This window comes from Hibiscus syriacus, unplaced genomic scaffold (assembly GCF_006381635.1).
Source record: "Hibiscus syriacus cultivar Baekdansim isolate YM2019G1 unplaced genomic scaffold, ASM638163v2 tig00004035_pilon, whole genome shotgun sequence".
In the NCBI taxonomy this organism is placed as follows: domain Eukaryota; kingdom Viridiplantae; phylum Streptophyta; class Magnoliopsida; order Malvales; family Malvaceae; genus Hibiscus; species Hibiscus syriacus.
The window spans coordinates 57,314-79,655 of NW_024061993.1; the positions used below are offsets into that span (position 1 = coordinate 57,314).

At 33.7% G+C, this 22,342-nt stretch overlaps 1 protein-coding gene across 1 annotated transcript; it reads right to left on the bottom strand.

Moving 5' to 3' along the window:
* Positions 1 to 6,266: 6,266 nt before the first annotated feature.
* LOC120186902 (uncharacterized mitochondrial protein AtMg00810-like) lies at positions 6,267 to 7,277 on the bottom strand. Its single transcript, XM_039190735.1, has one exon. The coding sequence runs from the start codon at positions 7,275 to 7,277 to the stop codon at positions 6,267 to 6,269; it is 1,011 nt and encodes a 336-aa protein (XP_039046666.1).
* Positions 7,278 to 22,342: the final 15,065 nt, after the last annotated feature.

The window sequence follows — 22,342 nt, forward strand, 5'->3', positions numbered from 1 at the left end:
TGTATCATGAGAGCTAGGGTATAGTTGGCATGCCAAGAGTCGAGGGTCTACGCGGTCATTCGGGACATATATGTATTCTTTGGAACATGTGTGAGGTCTTTTGAGACACATACTTGATCCTTGGAATATGTATATGATTCTTAAGGAATTTTCTACGTGGTCCTTAAGGACAACCTTATATGGCACTTCGGTGCATTTCTACCGGCACTACGGTGCAATTCCACGTGGCACTTCGGTACATTTATATGAGCTGTGGTGACAACATTAGTGCACAATCTCTATAGACTCACATATCTATAGTTCTCACATGTGTACATGGGCTAATAAAGAAATAACAACAAACATATAGTACATGTGACTTGTATGCTTTTGTGCTATGAATGATATTATATGATTTATATGATGATATGTGGATTGTATGATTAAATGAGTCAAATGTTGGTTAAAAGGCTAGGTATAAGAGGATATGTATTAAGTGATATAAACGATAATAATATTGATAACGAAATAAGGCTAATGATGGAAATGATGGGTGATGAGTATATGTGTGTGTATATGTTCTTACATGTAATGATATATTGCATAGATGTTATAGGGATTTGTTACATGAATAAGGGTATGAGTGATAGCAGTAATTGTTCATGCATGATTACAAGCTATAGTTTATATTATATGCTTATTTGCCTCACTAAGTCATAGACTTAGCGTGTTATTGTTTCACACGTAGGTTACAGAAGTGAGAAGAGTAAAGAGCAAAGTGGAGCAAGACAGGCCAGTTACTTCTTACCGAAGATCAGATCAAAAAGATGTTTTGAATTAGATGTATTCTGTACATTGAAAATAGTTGGCATGTAATTAATGTTTTGAATTGTATATGCTCTGATCGTTTTGTAAAAACATTTAAGCTATGAATAGTTCTGGAAATCTTTTGAATAAGTTACATGTATAAAAATTTTAAATTACTCATTATTTTATACAAGTAAATGTTTTGAAAAGTCAATGTGACACATCAGACTCGAATCCGGGTCGGGTACGGGTTGGGGTGTTACAATATCAATACTCCTACCCATAAAACATGTATTTTGCTTGAAATGATAAACGAGTATCGATACTATCCTTATAGTATCGATACTCCACCTGCAGAAAACACATTTTCACTCAAAAAATCTTTTATTCATCTAACCCAAAGACTTTAATGAGGTCCCCAAACATTCTTATATGTGATTAAAGAGGAGCATAAATAAGGCTTTACAAGGTACTTAAATATCAAAACATGGAAACTACCATGATCATGCAACACTAAGATTTATAATTAACTCTTAACCTAGAAAACATCTCTAATGATCACTAGGAGTATAAAAGGGTTGATTGTGCGTTACCTGGCCTCCTTGGTTGCTAAAATATCCCTCAACATATCTAGGAGTCACCTTACTTTTATCCTTTGCTTTAGAACTTCGCCCACCTCATTGGCTAATCAAAACAAAACTAGGGGTTACTAACTTGTCTTTGACTTGGAAACTAAGTGAAAACACTCTACACTACTTAATTTTACTCAAAACAAGCTTAAATCTCCAGATTCCTTTCAAACTCCCAAAAACCCATTTTGAAAACAAATTCTAAAACTCACAAAATAGAGCTTGAAACAAAGCTTGAAGGATGAAGAAAACATTTTTACCTTGGCTAAACAAATCTAAGATTGGAATGCTTGAAACTTGGCTCTTGAAAGGAAGAAGAAATGGAAACCAATGGAAGGGAGAAGAATTAGAAGAAGAAGAAGAGTGGGTGAGATATTAAGGGGGTCGGTTTACATGAAATGATATAAAAAGATGGGGAAAGATATCAGTTTCAACAAAATAGGTAAACTGCTCTTTAGGTCCTTCACATATTAACTCACTTTAAAACTATCTCTTAGCTTTAACTCTTGGGCCTACCTTTGGCCCAACACCTATATAACTTGGTCCAACTATCTTAGGAGGTCTAATATGCTTGAGTTAAAGGTCTTGGGTTGACCCAAACTACTTGTAATACCCTAATTTTTTTCGAACGATTTAAATCCATTGAAGGCGGTCGAGTGTCAGTTTAAAGACGTTCACACATGTCGTCAAATTGGTTTGAGTGGCTCGCCTAGGCGAAAAGAGTTTTAGGCTTTAAGAAATGTCGAACATTTATTTGGGTTCAATAACCATACGTTTTTTATGATTGAATTTTAAAGACGAAACATGGGTTAACCAAGTTAGGTAGCAAATTCAAATATCCATTTACAGTCCATTATACAAAATACAACCGAAATTAAATTCTCATTCTATATTTAACCCTCCACCCACCTCATATGTACCCAACCCCATACAATTTCAATACCCAAATATTGGCCCATACGAACCCCAAGCCCGTCTAGCCATCATCAAAACTCTTGTGAGATAGGGCAACTCAAAAGGTAACTCCCATTCTCAACCGCCTCCTTTTCTTATCTTAAACCCTCTCTCGATGAGAACTCAAAAGGTTCTCAGCTAACATCACTCGCCACCGTACGTTGGTGGCCTCGCCGCTTCAACCTCATCGATTCTGACCGAGAACCTAAGATCCACCTCCGAGAGAAACCTAAGAACAACCCCCGACAACGAACCTAGCTCCGACGTCCGACTACTAAAGCAAAGGTGAATGGAACGTTCATTTTTATTTCCTCACCCTATTTTGATTCGAATGAAAGAGATTGGAAATGAACGAAGAGAAAGGCTTCAATACCTTTAAGAAAAACACTCAGAAATATGATATATCTTATATGTGATTCTATGTTTTTCGAATGGAAAAAGGGAAACTTTGTGTATTGCTTGGTTCTCTAAAAATGGGGATCAATTGATTCTTTCTATGAAATATGCTTCTATTTCGAAAAATGGAGAGAGGAAGACCCCTCTGTTACAATCGTTATGGGTTTTTATATTACCCGTTTTTTTAGAGCATGAAAAGGTAAAATGAAAAGATCTTCTCAATCCTTCTTTATGTTACAACCGAATCATAAGAACAATTACATTTTTCTGTGCCTTGTTTTTGCATGGCTGATCTGTTGGAGATGAAACGGACTCGGGATCCAGTGCTGACATGGAATGTGAAGATCTGATAGAGGCTTGGAGAAGGTTCTGGAATACCACAGCTGGCATGTGGAGGCGATGGCTGGGATGCATAGAAGTTTGGCGACGGTGGCATGGGCCTCAATCAGTAACCTGCATCATATGTGTCGTGGAACACTTCTACAACGCCATTCTCGTAGTTTCTGATCAATATAGGTAAGTAATCTTCCACTTTAGCCTCTCTCTGAATTTTAAGTTTTGGTTGTTTAACTCAAGTGGTTTTTGAATTTAAATCACTTTTACGTTGATTTCAAGATATAAACATTGTTCTGTTTTAATTTCTAACGTGAAAACAAAATAAAGATTCAATTGTTTATTCAATTCATTGTATATTTTAGAATGAGAAAGGATAAATATATGGCTTTTTGGTTCTCATAATCTCCATATGATTCCCAAATTTGAAAAATCAAAATCCTTTTTACCTTTTGCTTATACTTTGTCACCCATATACTTTGCAATGATGTAAATTGGTTTTAAATATCTACTTCGTTCTTAGATTGTTAAAGGTGTAATCGAAAATTATTTTTGACTCTTTAATAATTACTCGATTTCTCATATAGTTTAATTTGTAATTATTAAATTTGGACGTTTTATTTTTATTTATTTATTTTGATTTTAGTTTGCTTGCTGATTTCATAAGATGAAACTCTAATACCAAATAAATCTTATACATTTTTTATGCATTCTTGTTCCGGATAATATTGATACGAGTATAAATCGGCATAAGGCGATATTGCAAATAGGGAGAAGTATGGTGTCTTTAATTAGTTGTACATATTTGCTTTGCACGTTGATATGTTTACATATGTATGAGCATCCGAATAATTAATTTAAGAATCACATGATTTCATTTCTGCATCAATTTTGTATGAGATGTATGATATCCTACCAAGAGCATGACCTAACTCGATTAAAATAATTGGATTAAGGGGGTAATACCCTTTCATTTTAACATCGTTGTGAGGAGATTGTCTTAACTTATAAGAAAGTCGTTTCCGATGATTTTAAAATGAAAATATATCTCGCTAAGTGAAACCTTAAAATTTGATCTCATCTAAAATTGGGAATGAGAGAACAAGAAATGTAAGGTTCGATCTCGACTTCTTTAAATAATTGAGTATTCTTGTTCTTTCTAAAAAGATTGATAATTTTTAATTTAATTTGTTTAATTTCGTGCATTTGAATATTGCAATGAAATTGTAATATTTCTTTATTTCGATTGGAATAAGAATTGATTGCCTCAAGGAATGAAGGGTTGTTTCTTCTTGATAGGAAATAATTAAATATTACTTGGCTTCGTTCTAACATTTACGAATATTGTTTTAAGGGATCTTAAATTAAATTTAAACTTGTAAATTTAATTGCAAAAATAATTAATTAATCGATTAGGTATTGATATAGGGTGTTGTGGGGTGTTAACCTTCTTCATGTGTAATCGATTTTTAAATTCTATTTTTGGTAGCATAGACCTCAAATTTGTTTTTTAATTAAATTAAATTTTTTAAAATGACGAATTGTTTTTGGGTGTCTAATCAATACCTTTTTATTTTTAAAAAGGAATTCTAAATTTTTCGAATCGAGAGATTTTTTAAAATTTCTTACTTTTAATTTAATTAAAAAAAAAAAAAGATAATTAAAAAATTGTGTTTTTCAAAATCTCAAATGAAAAAAATCATTTCGACATTACTAACCTGAGTTTTGGGTATTATGAAACGAGACTTAAAAAGGGTATGAAAATGTTCCTAGTACAATAAAAATAAGCTTGAATCCATTTGGTAGGTTTAGATTCCAAGATCGTTCTTAAACCCTAAAACAAACCCTACCTCTCCCATAGAGAATATGAAGCTTAAATGAAAGCTCTTAGATTTCTAGAGCTAAATCTTACCTTTTTAATCCAAATCCTCATAAAAATGGTCAAGCTTTAACCTTTGAGATGTGGGAGTTTATTCGTGGAAGAGAGAGAGAAAATGAGGAGAAAAGAGAAAATGCATTAAGCTTTTGCGCAAGTAACTATCGTTTGACTTAGCCAAAATTTCAAGATATTAGCCTAATTTTCAACGATGATATACTCATATTTTGGTCATTTTTCATTTGACTTTTATTAAAAATCTCATTTTTATGGTTAATTGGATCTAAATTACTTTCAATTAGACTCACATTTAACGCATCTATTCCAATTATCTTGAGTCAACCCTTATACGTTGACTCAAAAATTCAAATAGATAAATAAGATATCATCTTAATGAAAAAGAAAAAAATCATGAAAAAGAAAAAAAACTAAAAGAAAAATATAAATGATACGAGCCTATTTATAGGCTAGTAAAATCTTAAGACTAAAATAGATCACATATAGGTGTATTTGAACTAAACTAGGATTAAAAAATAGATAAATAATAAAGAAGGTGTAAAATAGGTAAATAGGATCTTATCTTAATTAAAAAGGGGGAAAACTAGTTTAGATAAGCTGAAACATTATAGTTGATAGCAATTGAGTCTTTAGGATGATCTAAAACTCTTTTAAAAATCACTCTTCGATATTCTAACATGTTTCAGAAGGTTCTTCAACTTGAATCTTTGTTAGAGCTTATACTATTTGGGCTAGATACCAATTTTTGACTCTTTTAGTCTTTCGAAGATGATCAGCTAGCCCTGCATAACCCATGTCTTGAAGCCCATTCACAACTCACCTTCTAAAACAACAACAAGGACTGGATCATCACTGCTATCAATATCACCCATACCATCCTCATCACTTTTATCTATTGATTGGAATAATGATGGTTGTTGCCGATACATATTTTCTGGTTTAGACAATAATTGCCTTATGTATGGATCTTTTTCTCTAGAAGGAGAGAGACAAGTCATGAGTAGAGAGAATAGTTCCATATTCTTTTATATTTTTTTAGTACGAGAGATTTTATAATGATCCTGAATGATGTTTTATCGTTGTAGAGTTATGATGGTTACTCGGAGTGTTAAAGTGTAATATGAGAACATAGAAAAATTAACTTTCATTTCTAACACACATTACAATATGTTTACACATATATATAACCTTTCAATCTAACTGCCTAACTAACTTAAAACTACTTGTAACAAACTATCAACAGAAAAAACTGATTAGAAACTCAACACTACCCCTCAAGTTGGATGTTGAAAAACATTTTCAACTCCTAACTTGGATAGCAGATAACCATGCAACTGACTTCCCAAGGCCTTGGTCATGATATCTGCAAGCTGCTCATGTGTTGAAACATGTTCTGTTTGAATCATCCCTTCTTGTATCTTTTCTCTCACAAAATGGCAATCAATTTCAATGTGCTTTGTCCTTTCATGATTCACTGGATTAGCTGCTATTTGAAGTGCATCTTTGTTGTCACAGTGAAGTTTTACAGGCTTCAGACCCTTTATGCTAAGCTCTGCAAGCAAACATTGCAACCACACCAGCTTAGAAGTGACCACTGCCATAGCTCTATATTCTGCTTCTGCCGAAGACCTTGCTACAACATTTTGTTTCTTTGATTTCCACGAAACCAATGAATCACCAATCTTAATGCAAAAACCTGTCACAAATTTTCTTGTCATTGGACATGATCCCCAATCTGAATCACAATAGGCTAAAAGTTGACAAATCAAAGAGGATTTTAACAAGATTCCCTGTCCTGGTTCATTCTTGACATATTTAACTACTCTTAAAGCTGCCTCCATATGAGACGTCTTAGGTTGCTGCATGAATTGACTAAGAAGATTCACTGCATATGTAATATCAGGTCTTGTATATGTCAAGTAAATTAGCCTCCCAATAAGTCTTTGATAAACTAACTTTTCAACTAGATTGTGTTCATCTTCATTATTCTGCTGCACAATCTTATCATAGTCCAAAGTAGTCAACTTCAGATTCTGCTCCAGAGGAGTAATAGTAGGCTTTGGTTCCTCCAAACCAGTATATTTGATTAACTGTAGTGCATACTTCCTTTGATTCAAAAGTATGCCTTCTTTTGACCTCAATACCTCAATTCCTAAGAAATATTTTAACTCCCCCAAATCCTTCATCTTAAAATGGCTATTCAACATTTGCTTCAATTCAACAATCAATTCACTACTATCATCTGTGATTAGCAAATCATCAACATAGACTAATAACAAGGCCATTTTACCTTGATGTCTCTTGATGAACAATGAGTAGTCATACTTGCTTTGAACATAACCAGTTGAGACCAATGCCTCTGTTAATTTTAGATTTCACTGCCTGGAAGCATGCTTGAGACCATACAATGATTTTGCAGTCTACACACAATCCTCTCCCCCTGACTGCAAAAACCCTTAGGTAGTTGCATATAGACTTCCTCATAAAGATCTCCTTGCAAAAAAACATTGAATACATCCATTTGCAACAATGGCTAATGAAAAATAGAAGCAAGTGCGAGAATGGTTCGAATAGTAACATTTTAACCACAGAAGAAAATGTGTCAACAAAATCAATTCCCTCATGTTGATTATAGCCTTTAGCAACCAAGCGAGCTTTATATCTCTCAACCTCACCTGATGCTTTGTAATTAACTCTATAAACCCACTTACATCCAATAGGAACTTTTCCTGGTGGTAATGGAATAAGGGACCAAGTTCTATTAGACTCCAATGTATGTATTTCTTCTTTCATAGCTTGAACCCAAAGTGGATCTTGAACAGCCTCAGAATAAGATTGAGGCTCAAAAATTTGAGAGATGGAAGACAAGAACACTTGAGTATGAAGTGGTAAGTGATCATAAGAAAGAGAACTGAAATTTAAAGAAGAGATTGACAAGAGCAGACAAAATTATTTAACCAAGTAGGAGGCTTAGATACTCTAGAGGACTTCCTAGAAAGAACATGTGCACTTATTGAAGCAAAAGACTGAACTGAAATTTGAGAGGTGTATTCATCATTAGTGGTACTCAACTTAGTAGGATTATTATGAAGGGAGTTAGAATGTTGACATGGAGTATTTAAAACCAAGAAATCATCATCATGAATAAGGGTAGTAGATGGGAAGAATGTTGGATCAGAATTATAAAAAGAAGAAGATTGATGAAAAGGAAACTGATTTTCATGAAACTTAACATCCCTACTGATGAATAGTTTTTTAGAGTCAAGATTAAATAGCAAATAACCTTTTTGGGTTGGAGAGTATCCCAAAAAGATAGAAGCAAAGGCTCTAGCATCAAACTTATCATGAGGTGTAAGATTTGTTGCAAAGCAGAGACACCCAAACACTTTAAAATGTTCATAAGAAGGAGGTTTATGGTACAATAATTCAAAAGAAGTTTTCCAAGATAGGACTGAAGAAGGCAACCTATTGATAATATAGTAAGCAGCTAACACACATTCTCCCCAGAATTTAAAAGGGACTCGAGACTGAAAACGAAGAGCCCGAGCAACTTCTAAAAGATTCCTATGTTACGTTCTGCAGCCCCATTCTGTTGAGGAGTGCTTACACAAGTACTTTGATGGATAATTCCTAAAGATGCAAACAAGGGAGAACACTCAGAGTTAAAAAATTCATGACCATTATCACTACGAACAATTTTAACTGAGACAGAAACTGATTCTGAACCATTAAGATAAAGGTTCGAAGACAGGAAATAACATCATTCTTAAGCCTCAATAAGTACATCCAAGACATCCTAGTGTAGTCATCTACAATGGTTAAGAAAAAACGTTGACCAGCATGAGTAGAGATTCGATAAGGCCCACACAGATCAATATGAATCAATGTGAAGGGAGTAGTGGTCCTGGAATTGCTAACTGGAAATGGAAGCCTAGATTGTCTAGCTAAAGGACAGATAGAACAATTTTGAACAGATTCATGATGCAAATTCTCATTATGAAACGTAGGCAATTTTTTTAGTTGAGAAGCTGGAACATGTCCTAAACGAGCATGCAAAAGATTTGTTTTATTTGCATCAACAGATTTACAAGTATTGAGAAAAATTTCAGAACTAATAAAAGGTGTACTGCATCAACAGAATGTTCTAAGGCAGAAACAGAAAAAACAGAATTTGATGGAAACCTGAGCATGTATAGACCTCTATATTCTTTACCAATCACCTTCATCATGCCATTGCAAAGATCCTGCAATATGCAAAGGTCAGGATAGAACAAAACAACACAGTTTAACTCATGAGCCAGTTTTGAAACAGAAATGAGATTATGAGTAAAGTGAGGCACATGAAGAACATTTGATAATTGAAGACCATTTGGGAGCCTAACAGAACCTATGTGTGTGACAACAAAAGATTTGCCAGTAGGCAGCTGAACAAATTTAGGCGTGGATGTACAGGGCACAGGATTGAGCATGTATTTTAAGTCTAATAAAATATGGTCAGTTGCTCCAGAATCCAGAATCCATTCAATTGAATTATAAGTAAGAGAACAGAAGGTACCTGCCAGATTCACAGAGGAATCTGGACTGGAACTTTGAGCTGAAGATCGATTTAGAAGCCCCAGAAGCTGTTGATACTGTGCATTTGTAAAAACTGGTACAACTGGATTAGATATCTCACAATTAGAGGGAGTCACCATAGCAGCTTGGGAACCCTTCTTATTGTTGAATTTAAAGTCAGGAGGGAAGCCAATAAGGCAATAGCAATTCTCCTTTTTATGGCCCTTCACTTTACAGTGATCACATATGCCAGTAAACCATCGACGGTTGCCAGAAGCATTGGAGTACAGTGCTGTAGAGTCCACGAGAGGGACAACGCTGGACAACTGAAGGCGATGAGATTCCTCCTGACTTATCATGGAATAGGCGCTGTTGACTGAAGGTAAGGGTTGCATCAACAACAATTGACTTCAAATGGCAGTGTACGAGTCATTCATCCCTATGAGAAATTGGAACAACCTATGTTGAGAAACATGTCGTGAACTGTATTGAGCCTTGGACCATCGTGGTAATCTCACGATGACGGAAAAATATCCGGGAACCATCGACCTTATCAAAGCGCTCCTTGAGATCGGCCCAAACAAACGCTGCGCTGAGGCAAATATAATTCCAGCAGACAAATCCTTGCTCATGGAATTGATGAGCCATGACAGCACAATGGCGTTACATCTGTTCCATTGTGCTTGAAGAGAGGACTGGAAATCATTGCGGTAACAACCTCCATCGATGAACCCTAATTTATTTTTGGCGAGAAGTGCGATTCGCATAGAGCAACTCCAGACGGTATAGTTATCTGGTCCATTCAACTGATGCGAGATCAAAACCGTGCCCGGAGTATCCGAGGGATGGAGATACAACGGGTGATTGAAATCGAGACGCTTTGATTCGGTCATCGGGGTTATTTTGGATGGCATCGTGACAGATGCGACGGTGAAGAAAGGTAATCTACTTCAGGAAGAGGAAACAAATGAAGCAAGAGCAGCCCGAGAAGGAAGAAAGGCCCAGTGAAAATGGGTTAGCCTGATACCATGTTAAAGTGTAATATGAAACAGTAGAAAAATTAACTTTCATTTCTAACACACACATTACAATCTGTTTACAGATATATATAACCTTTCAATCTAACTACCTAACTAACTTAAAACTACTTGTAACAAACTATCAACAGAAAAAACTGATTACAAACTCAACACGGAGATTATCAACTTATAGATTTGACTCATTAACAATATATTTTAATTATGACATATCATTTAGATGTCTGCTAGAGATAGTGTCAAGAGATCGAAACATCTTGAAGATAAAAAAAACTTTCAAGTCTTTATGTTTCGAGAATTTTCTTGAACTTTTAATTATGTAAAAGTCTTAAAATATTATTGTTTAAATATCTTTCTTACGATTAAAATTCAAAAGAAAACATCTAATCTTGTGGAGAAATAATCAAAAGAATTCAATAATTCTTAACCTCTCTTCATGACTATCCAATTCCAACGCAACCTGCGAGCCTGGCCGATCCAGGGAAGAGGCACGTCATACTTTCATCACAAACCTAAATACCCTCAGAACCATACGAAGTTTCCATAAGATATATATGTGTTTGTTTACTTTGTGTTTATTCCATTTTTCATTTTCGTTTTCATTTTTCATTAAATAATGAGATGAAATTCTATACATTTCATGTATAAGCTGCAAAAATACAAATTAATTTAATTTCAGATGTAAAATAATGCTCATCTTATATGAATCAAGCAACCTTAATGATTAATGGACTTATTATTATTTCTCGAGGTTTCAAGTCTCTGGTTCGAGCACCGAATATGTCAGAAGTATGAGCGTTCATTGTTAAATGGTTGAGAATCTTCTAAGAGATACTACATTGTATACACCCTAGATTTATCAAAATAATAATAATAATGCTCATCCCAAATTAGTTGTTTATAGAAAAAGGGTAAACTACACTGTGATCCTTTATGTTTTTGGTCTGTTCGATTTTGGTCATCGATTCAAAAAAGATCCTTCTGGTCCCTTACGTTATCGATTTGATATATTTTGGTCCCTTGATCTCTAACTCTTGTTACCCAGTAATAGAAGTTCCCGATTATTATGTTGGTGGGATTTTTTCCAATTATGTTGTTGGTCTGAATCCTAATAATCAAGTATTGTATTATTTGTAACATGTCTTGAGGAAACCTCAGAGAGGGAGGACATAATTTGAAGATCGTTTAGGGCATAGAGCGTTTATTGGACTTATTGATACATGCACCATAAGCCCAAAAACTAAGGAAGATGGGCTCATTCTTCCACAGGGCCCAATCACAAGGTAACGGGCCAAGCTACTCAATGACATGCTCCAGACTATAGTCCAGACCTTTATAAGCAAGGGTCTACACGCCCACATGGAGATTGAAGATTTCAAGGAAGGAAACTTATTCCTCATTCCGCCCACATCAACTTGGATCACCACAACCTAAGTTACTTCTGAGCCCAATTGCAAGACCTATGAAGATATGCCCGAAAATGAGTTTAAACCACCTTAGAAGACAAAGACCTTGTAAAGTTACCCATGCTAAATCTATAAATCATGAGATAAATCATTTTCTTAGGGTTTAGTTATTTTATTTTATTTTATTATGATAAGGGTAAATGGGTAATTGATTGTAAACCCTTGATAGCTTATCATCATCCACTTGTTATCACACTATGTCGTCTATCATAAGCCTTGATAGCTTATCAACCTTCCTTACCTTGCTTATCATAAGCATAGTCGCCTGTTACAATTGCTTATCAAGCTATGCCTCCTATACATCTTCTAGAAGACTCATCAGAACCGTTTATCAAGCTACAAGGATTCAAGAATGCTTGCTTGCACCAACACCATCGACCAAATCCTTATCAAGGGCTTACAATCAAGCCACCCCCTTCACATGGATTTAACATAGATTTTATTATTATTTTATATTGTAATAATGTAATAATCAATTTCTTTCTTGAATACACTACAACGAGAGATCGTTTTTGCAAGAACTGACTGCCTTGTGCCTTCGAAGCTTATTTCATTCTAGTTCATTCGAGTTCTTTAAGTGGTAGAGATCTTCACATATGGTTTGCCTTTTCATTGCGATTAAGAGTGTTGGTTAGAGCCGATTATCGAGTTTGCATTTTCATTATGGCTAGAAGGGTTTAATAGGACAATTATCCATCTTTTATCATCATACATAACGTTATCTTCATCATCTACTATCGATTACGCCATCTCCTTCCATATCTAGGTTTTGTGTTAAGCTTATACATACCGGGAAAATTTTCAAATCAATTTTCCTATCGATCCGATCATCTGATTAAATTCTGTCTTCGTCGTTGATATCATTAAATGTCTATCTTTCCAAAAAATATTCGTTTATCGAAATCTGAGTTCGAATCATCTCTGAAACTCACACATTAATAGTTAAGTTTAATCTTTTCATTACATGCTTTATCTTTTATTGTTTTTTATTACCGTTATCTTAGCCTCCTCTTTATTGATTCATCACTTTTATTACCCTTTTTTTCATTATCCTAATATTTGTTTCTTTTTCTTAAAATCCAGCAAACAAAGCTCTTGTCTAAACCTAGCCACTATCCACCCTATTCATTCACATCCTCCATTTTCTTCATCGAGTCTAGAGATTTCTAGGTTGATTCCTCAACTAGAGCAACATCCATATTTTCCTCTACTGATTCTTTATCAATTGATATTATATTTGAGATGATTCTTGGAAACAATCAAAGCAATTTGACTTGTTCTTCAAGCATCACTCGCCGAGGTACCCCATTGGAGCTAGTTCTCACAAGTTCATCACTTTTCAGTTTTTTATTCAATTTATTCAATTTAGTTTTAATTCCTTCATGTTATTTTGTTTATTTTCATCAAAAAAGAAAAGAAAAAGGCACAAAAAATGAAGAAAAAACCAAGAAATAAAAAGAATTCCACAAATCGCAGACGAAGGAATTTGAGGCTATTTTTTTACATGTGCATTCTTCATCCTAAAAGAAAACTACAGTCCAAAATTCATACCAATCATACTTCATTAGACCCCTCAAATCCATCATTCAAGTTTGATCAACATATTTGGGTCTTCTCATTGACGAACTTCCATAGATTTTCTAGAAACAATTTCATGCTGAATTTTTCCAGATTGAAACTACATCAAAAGGAACATTCACAAAAAAAATCTGAAATTTTTTAGATCGAAAGCCCCTAAAAAATGTTACTCAAGTTGAACCAATATTTGACGTTTTCTGAGTTTGGATTTTCCATTTTCTTTGATTCTTATTGCTTTAAGTTCATTTGTCTATCCACTTTTTTGTTCCTCTACATCATCTAACACATTCTTCTCCTTGTGATCGTAGGATTAAAAGAGTTTGGTTAGTTCTTCTTCCTTGCATTCTCGTTCACTTGGAGTCATACCTTTGTTTGACATCTTAGAGCCTTCTAAGTTTCTTTTTCCCACTTTGTTAGTGATGAACTCCGATACGAACATCAAAAGACTTTTTTCCTCAAATGAAATAAATTAAAATGTAGTATAGAGAAGAAAGGATCGATCCGCAGGGAGTTAGAAATTCTAATGTCATATTGTGTTGATCCTGATATAAGGAAACTACAAGAAAAAAGAAAAGGGGGTTTGATAATATAAAAACTAAGTAAACTGAATTAAGTAACAAAGGAAAAAATGAAAGTAAATAGTTAAAAACAATAACGATGAAAAGTAGCCTTAAGCTTTGCTTTGCCTCAATTTATTTTGATCATCAATAGGGAATTTACTTCGAGACTCATGCTAGTTACAATTTACAAGGCCCAACCCTTGTAACTTACTTTTCTTTCTGGTAAACCAATATTCCCAAGTTAATTTTTGAAATTCAGTCATTGTTTAGACTAACCATGGTTGTTGCTGTTAGAACCAATATAACTTTAAGCGCTAGAAAAGCCTGACTTGGGTTACGCTGTCTCAATGAGAATCAAACCCGATTTCAATTTCTCTTAGCGGACTGTTGCTAAGTGTGTTCATAGGAAGTCGAATTTGCTACTAGCTGACTCTTCCTCCCAATTGTAAATCACAACAATATTCAAACCAATGAGCTCTTTTTGAAATAAAAGTGTTGAGATTTTTAAAGGAAAGGCCAATTTTTACCAAAAATTAAGAATGATATCCAAAGATATTAAGTGTTTTTCAATTCACACCAAATAAATTGAGTCATCCTTAAGCCATTGACTAATTAAAAGTTTAGCTAAGCATGATAGAAATCACACTTAACATTTGTTTAAAAAGAAAGTAAAAGAAAACTAAAGTAAAAAGAAAAGAACTTTAATAAAACCCCGAGGAATTTTATAAAGCTGAAAGAAAGAAGTTCATCTCCAAGCATTACCAAAGGGTATTTATAGTCTTCTAAAACCCTAAAGATAGAACAAATAAATTCAAAATAAAAAGACGATCCAAAAATAAAATAAATCCCCAAAGAATTTTAAATATAAACTTAATTCCTAAGATAGCTCTGCCCGTCCACCTTCTAGATTAATGTTGACTGGATCTTCCAGAAGTTGTTGCTGACTAGATCTTTTAAAAACTGTCACGTCGGACCGCATCGTGCCTATTTTTTAGTCATGATTCTAGAGAATAAAAAATTGTTTGTTGAAAATATTTTGATGTTTCGATATAACAAAGTAATATAAATGAATTTTAAGATTTTACAAACAATTTTCTAAATATATTCGATACAATTATTGAAATATCAAAATATTACTCCAAATCTTTCAAAGTTTAATTTCAATCCTTACTAAAGTGTAAAATTGTGTTTTATACTTAAAATATTTTTGAAACAATTTTCACAAAGTATTTCGAACAAAAAACGAGCCAAAAATCAAATTTGTGAAGGGATGCACCGATGCACTCATTGATGCATCGATGCACACCCCATTTCGAATGCATTTTATGCATCGATGCACTTCCATGCATCGATGCACTCTAGGCTTCTTTTAAACATCGAATGCATTTTCTGCATCGATGCACCCTTAGTGCACCGATGTACTAAATGTTCCAACGGTCGAAATATTTGAATTTTACACTTGTTGCATCGATGCACACACGCTCTCAATTGATTTTATTAATTGTTCTCACACAATAATGACTTTATTAACTCCACTAATGATCCCCAACGTTCAAAAATGATCCAAGGAGTATTTAAACAAGCTTAGAAGCCATTGATCAATAACAAGAAACAAGAATCAAGAGAGAATCAAAGAGAAAGTAACAAACCTCAAGTTTGAGCATTTTCAAGCCTATTTCATTCAATATTCATATTTGCTTTCAAGAACACTTATTGTACTCAATTGTATTATTCTTGAGTGTTCTTTCTTTGTTATAGAATTGTGCAAACATCTTTCCTTGTGAGGATTTTCTTGTAAGTTTGCAAAATTTGTATTGTTCTCTTTGGGAGAGAGTGTTCTCAAGAATTTGGGGTATAATTCTTGAGAGATTTGTAAGGTTACTCTTTGTCCTCAAAAGAAAGATAAATTAGTGTGGATAGCTAAGGTAGTGGACGTAGACTTTGGTTGAGAAAGTCGAACCACTCTAAATCACTGTGCAAATATTTTCAATTTTCTGCAAAAGCTTCCACCGAAATTTTTATTGTCAATTCACCCCCTCTTGGCATATTCTGTCGATTGATTAACTCAACAATTGGTATCAGAGCCTCACTCATTTGAAGGTTTAATCACCTCTTGAGTCAATTCAGGAAGAGTTACATCGATAATCAAGTCATCAATGGCCTCTACTTCAAACTCTGACTTCGGTATTGATTCATTGCCCGTCAACAAGCCTCCTTTCTTCAATGGAGCTAATTATGCTTATTGGAAGAATAAGATGATGTACTTCATTCAAGCAAGTGACATGAGAGCATGGAATATCATAGAAGATGGATACATCAAATCTTCAACTCATCCAAGATTGTGGAGTGAAGGAGAGACAAGAATGTTCTAGCTCAACTCCAAAGTAATCCATATTATTTTTTGTGCTCTTGGATTGGATGAATACAAGAGAGTTTCATCTTGTACAACTGCCAAAGAGATATGGGACAAACTACAAGTCACCCATGAAGGTACAAATGAGGTAAAAGAATATAAAATTAGTCTTCTAACTCATAGATATGAAAATTTCAGGATGAAACCGGACGAAGATGTTAAAGCTATGACAGATAGATTCTCACAATTGTAATAGTCTCAAATCATATGGAGAAATTATTCAAAATGACAAGCTGTAAGGAAGTTAGTTTACTCTCTTCTAAAAGCTTGGTAATCAAAGAAGACGGTAATCATCGAGGCTAAGAACTTAAAATCCTTGTCCCTCGATGAGCTTATTGGCTCTCTCCTCATGCATTAAATGATGTTTAAAGAAGAGAAGACCTCGAGAAAAGGGACGAGCCAAAGAAGGAGTTGGAAAAGAAGAAGAACGTGGGAGTTACTCTCAAGTCAACAAAAGATGAGAGTGATTCAGATGAAATGACGATGACGAGGAAATGTCATTGTTTGCCAAACGGTTCAGAAAATTAATGAGGCCAAACCGAGGAAGAAAATTCAAATGAAATGAAGGCTTCAAGAATGAACCAAAAGAGAAGAACCTGATCATTTGATATGAATGCAAAAAGTCGGGGCATGCCAAATATGATTGTCACAATTGAAGAAAAAAGGTCAATCAAAGAATAAGCACAAGGCTCATGTGGCTACATGGAGCGATGAAAAAGGTTCTGATGAGGAGGAACAAGGAGTAGCAAACTTGTGCTTGATGGAATTCGGGGAAGATTCTCAGGTAACCTCTAGCTCATTTAATTTTGAAGATTATTCATTTGATGAGCTATTAGAGGAATATACTGGGCTGACTTCAGATTATGAGAAATTATTTTTAAAATATAAAAATGATATTTCAAAATTGAAAAATGAAAATAATCTAATATCCAAGACCAACAATGATCTTGAAAGTAAAATCAAAGATTTGCAAACAAACTAGAAGAGTTTGAAAAGAAAAATTCTTATTTGCATAATTTACTTTCAAAAGTCAATGATGATCATCAAAAGAAAATTATTGATTTTGATAAAGTTGGAACAAAACGTTTTGGAAATGGAGAAAGTTCAAAATCGAACTTTGTTAGAAAAAGTTTTAAAAACTACAATCATAGAGGTCCTCAACAAACCTTAAAAAGAAAAATCATTAGAAATATATGGGTTCCTAAAGAACTCATTACTACTAAAGATAAGGATATCCTACACAAATGGATACCTAAGGGAACTAGGATTTTGGAAACTAATGAATATGGACCCAAAAGAATTTGGGTACCAAAAATCAAAAATTAATCTATGTTTGTAGGAAAAGGAGCATTGCTACAAGGCAAGGGAAAAAAAATTCAAACTCATGGTACCTTGATAGTGGATGCTCAAGGCACATGACCGGAGACAAGAGCCGGTTCATAGAGCTTAATGCCAAAAATGGAGGAGAGGTGACTTTTGATGATAATTCAAAAGGTCACATTAAAGGTATAGGTACAATAGGTAATACCTCTTCCATACAAATTAAAAATGTTTTATATGTGAATGGATTAAAGCATAATCTTTGAGTATTAGTCAATTATGTGACAAGAGATTCAATGTCATGTTTGAAATTAATGGTTGTAAAGTTATTGACATTGCATCTAATTGGATTATGATTGTTGGTAATAGAATAGGAAACATATATATGGTGCATTTAGATTCTATAAATATGACTAATTTATGCCTAGTTGCTAAGGATGAGCATGATAGTTGGTTATGACATAGGAGACTAGACATACTAGTATGAGTGTTTTACAATGATTAATTCAAGGAGATTTAGTTCGAGGGTTGCCTAAACTAAAATTTGATATGATAAAATATGTGATGCTTGTGTTAAAGGAAAACAAAAGCGAACTTCTTTTAAATCCATTAATGACGTATCCACTAGTAGAGTATTACAATTGATCCATTTAGATCTTTTTGGGCCATCTAGAACTACTAGCTTGGGTGGAAAACAATATTCATTTGTCTTGGTAGATGACTATTCTAGATATACTTGAGTTCTATTCTTAAGAACTAAAGATGAAGCATTAGAAAAATTCATCACGTTTTCAAGAGTAATTCAAAACGAAAAAGGTTACTCTATAACTAGTGTTAGGAGTGATCATGACACTGAATTTGAAAATCTTGGATTTACTGAGTTTTGTAATTCTAATGGTATTACCCATAATTTTTCAGCACCTAGAACCCCTCAACAAAATGGAGTTGTTGAGAGGAAAAATCGAACTTCAGAAGAAATGGCTAGAACCATGCTTTGTGAAAACAATTTGCCAACATATTTTTGGGCAGAAGTCACCAATATCACTTGTTATGTTATTAATCGAGTAATGATTAGGCCTATTTTGAAGAAAACTCTATATGAACTTTTTAAAAATAAAAAAACTAACATTAGTTATTTTCTTCCTTTTGGATGAAATGTTTTATTTTAAACAACGGTAAAGAAAATATTGGCAAAATTTATACTAAAAGTGATGAAGGAATTTTTCTAGGTTATTCCTTAAATTCTAAAGCTTATCGAGTATTTAATAAAAGAACTTTAGTTGTAGAAGAGTCTACACATTTGTTTTCGATGATAATCCCCTTCCGAGGAAGGATTCTTGTGTGAATGATGATGTAGGTATTATAAACATAAATGACGTTGGACATGACGTTGGAGAACCATCATCAAAGAAAGAAATGAAAGATGAGGAAACTCAAGATCCTCTCGAGAATCCAACCATTGAAGAAAGGGAAGTTTCTTATCCAAGGGAATACAACTATGTCAAGGATTGTGAAATAATAGGTGATCCATCCAAAGGGGTAACAACTCGATCTTCTCTTAGAAATATATGTAATTATGTTGCATTTATTTCATGCATAGAGCCTAAGAATATTAAAGAAGCTTTAAATGATGAACATTAGATTATGGCTATGCAAGAAGAGTTAAATCAATTTGAGAGAAGTAGAGTATGAACATTAGTTGAAAGGCCTAGTAATAAATCTACTGTAGGTACTAGATAGGTATTTAGGACTAAGCTTGATGAAAGTGGTAATATAGTGAAAAACAAGGCTAGACTTGTTACTCAAGGGTATATTCAAGAAGAGGGCATAACTATGATGAAACATACTTTCCCGTAGCTAGAATGGAAGCAATTAGAATGTTATTAGCATTTGCATATTTCAACGAGTAAATTATATCAAATGGATGTTAAAAGTGCATTTTTAAATGTTTTTATAAAAGAAGAAGTGTATGTTGAACAACCTCATGGTTTTGAAGATTCAAAATTTTCAAATCATGTTTTTAAATTGACAAAGCGCTTTATGGTTTAAAACAAGTTCCTAGAGCTTGGTATGAAAGATTCTCAAACTTTTTAATTGAAAAAGGTTTTTCAAAAGGAAGTTTGACACTACATTGTTTTTAAAGCATAAAGGTAAAGATTTATTAGTAGTTCAAATTTATGTTGATGATATAATATTTGGTTCTACTAATGATGTTCTTTGCCAATGATTTTCTAAGCTAATTCAAAGTGAATTCGAGATGAGCATGATGGGAGGGCTCTCATTTTTCTTGGGACTCCAAATCAAGCAAAGAAAAGATGGCATCTTCATCAATCAATCGAAGTACGTCAAGGATATGCTCAAGAAGTTTGGACTGGAAAACGGGAAACCTCATGCCACTCCAATAAGCTCATCTACAAAGCTTGACAAAGATGAAGGGGGTAAATGTGTGGATGTTAAATTATATAGGTCAATGATTGGCTCTTTGCTCTATCTAATCGCAAGTAGACCGTACATTATGTTTAGTGTTTGCTTATGTGCTAGATTTCAATCATGCCCTAAAGAATCACATTTACTAGCTGTTAAGAGGATCTTTAGATACCTTAAGGACACTCCTAGTTTAGGACTTTGGTATCCTAGAGACTCTAGCTTTAGCTTGCATGCCTTCTCAGATGCGGATTATGGAGGATGCAAATTAGATAGGAAAAGCACCTCCGTACTTGCCAATTCTAGGAAATATGTTGATTTCTTGGTTTTCAAAGAAACAAAATTGTGTTGCATTATCTACCACTGAAGCGGAATACATTTCAGTCGGTAGTTGTTGTGCACAAATTTTATGGATGAAACAACAACTTTTTTATTATAGAATTGAAGTATGTACCATACCTATCAAGTGTGACAACACTAGTGCTATTTGTCTCACTAAAAATCCCATCCAACACTCTAGAACTAAGCATATTGAAATTATACATCACTTCATTAGAGACCATGTCGCTAAGGAAGATGTAGTTCTAGAATTTGTTGATACTTTGCACCAATTAGCGGATATCTTTACAAAACCTTTAGACAAAGAAAGATTTTGGACACTTAGGAGAGAATTAGGTTTAATTAATCTATATTCACTTAACCTATCTTCACTTAGTGTTTAAAATATTTTTAGCACTTTTCAAATTAGATTTGAAAATGCTTATAAAATAACATTTTTGAATGCATTCTATGCTAATAGTTAGGGGGAGTTTATGATCTTTAGTGAAAATTAATTATATGTTCAAATGTAGTTTAAGGATAAAATTGATTGATTGAACATGATTAATTTTCAATATATGAGTTGCCAATACCACTAGAGCTAAATAATTTAGCATTTTAAGTGTTTAAAACGGATATTTGACATTTTTGTGCATAATGCATCGATACACTATGAAGGTGCATCGATGCATCCCTATGAATGTGCATCGATACACCATGAAGGTGCACCGATGAAGTCCTTGAATGTGCATCAATGCAGTCAGCAGTGCATCGATACACCCGTCGGGATTTTGGGTTTAAATGCTTATTTTCTTTATTTTTCACAAACCCTCTACCCTAAACACTCCCACCATTCATCCCTCTCTCACTCTAAACTCTTCATTTGCCTCAAATCAACATGTTCTAGACAGATTTTGATAATTCTTCATCTCCAAAACCTGTTTGCATCATTAAATCGTACAAAACAACATCTCATTCTCACAAAATCCAAAATTTCAAGGTAAAATTTTCTAAAACCCATGTTTTATTAATTTTTGAACTTATGACTAGTTTTGATTAGTTATAGGATGAACATTACATCGGGTATTGATTGTTTAGTGTTTATAAACTAGATTTTACAACTAATTTCATCAAAAACAAACAATTTTTCAAAAATATTGGAAATTTCTAAATAAAAAAAATAAAAAATCATTGATTTAATTTAGATTTTTGATTCAATTGTGTTGTTTTCATGAAAACTATATATGTTATGATTTTTTAAACATTATTTTCAAAATAGTTTTTCAAAACTTTGCCCATTAGGATTTGATTTAGAGAATCTTGAAATATTGCGGACTCAATTGAGTTTTGGGATTGATTATATTGCATACATGTGTTTTAAAATTGCAGGTTACATTCCTTATTCTGATTTCTTAAATCATGTCAAACCCTAAACGACCTAGGTCCTCTTCAAGTTAATCAAACCACCCTCCTATTCCTCCTCCACAAAATCCAAACCCAAACGAACCCGAGTTAATCATTCTTAACTCTTGCTTCAACCAACCTGGTCGTCGTAGAGTTGAATTATATGATAGGTTCGTTAGTCATTTTCAAGCCTACAAAATTCGAGAGGAACGTATCCCTTCCATTCAAGCAATGAAAGATATTAACTTTAAATATCTTCCTGTTCTTCGTTCCTGG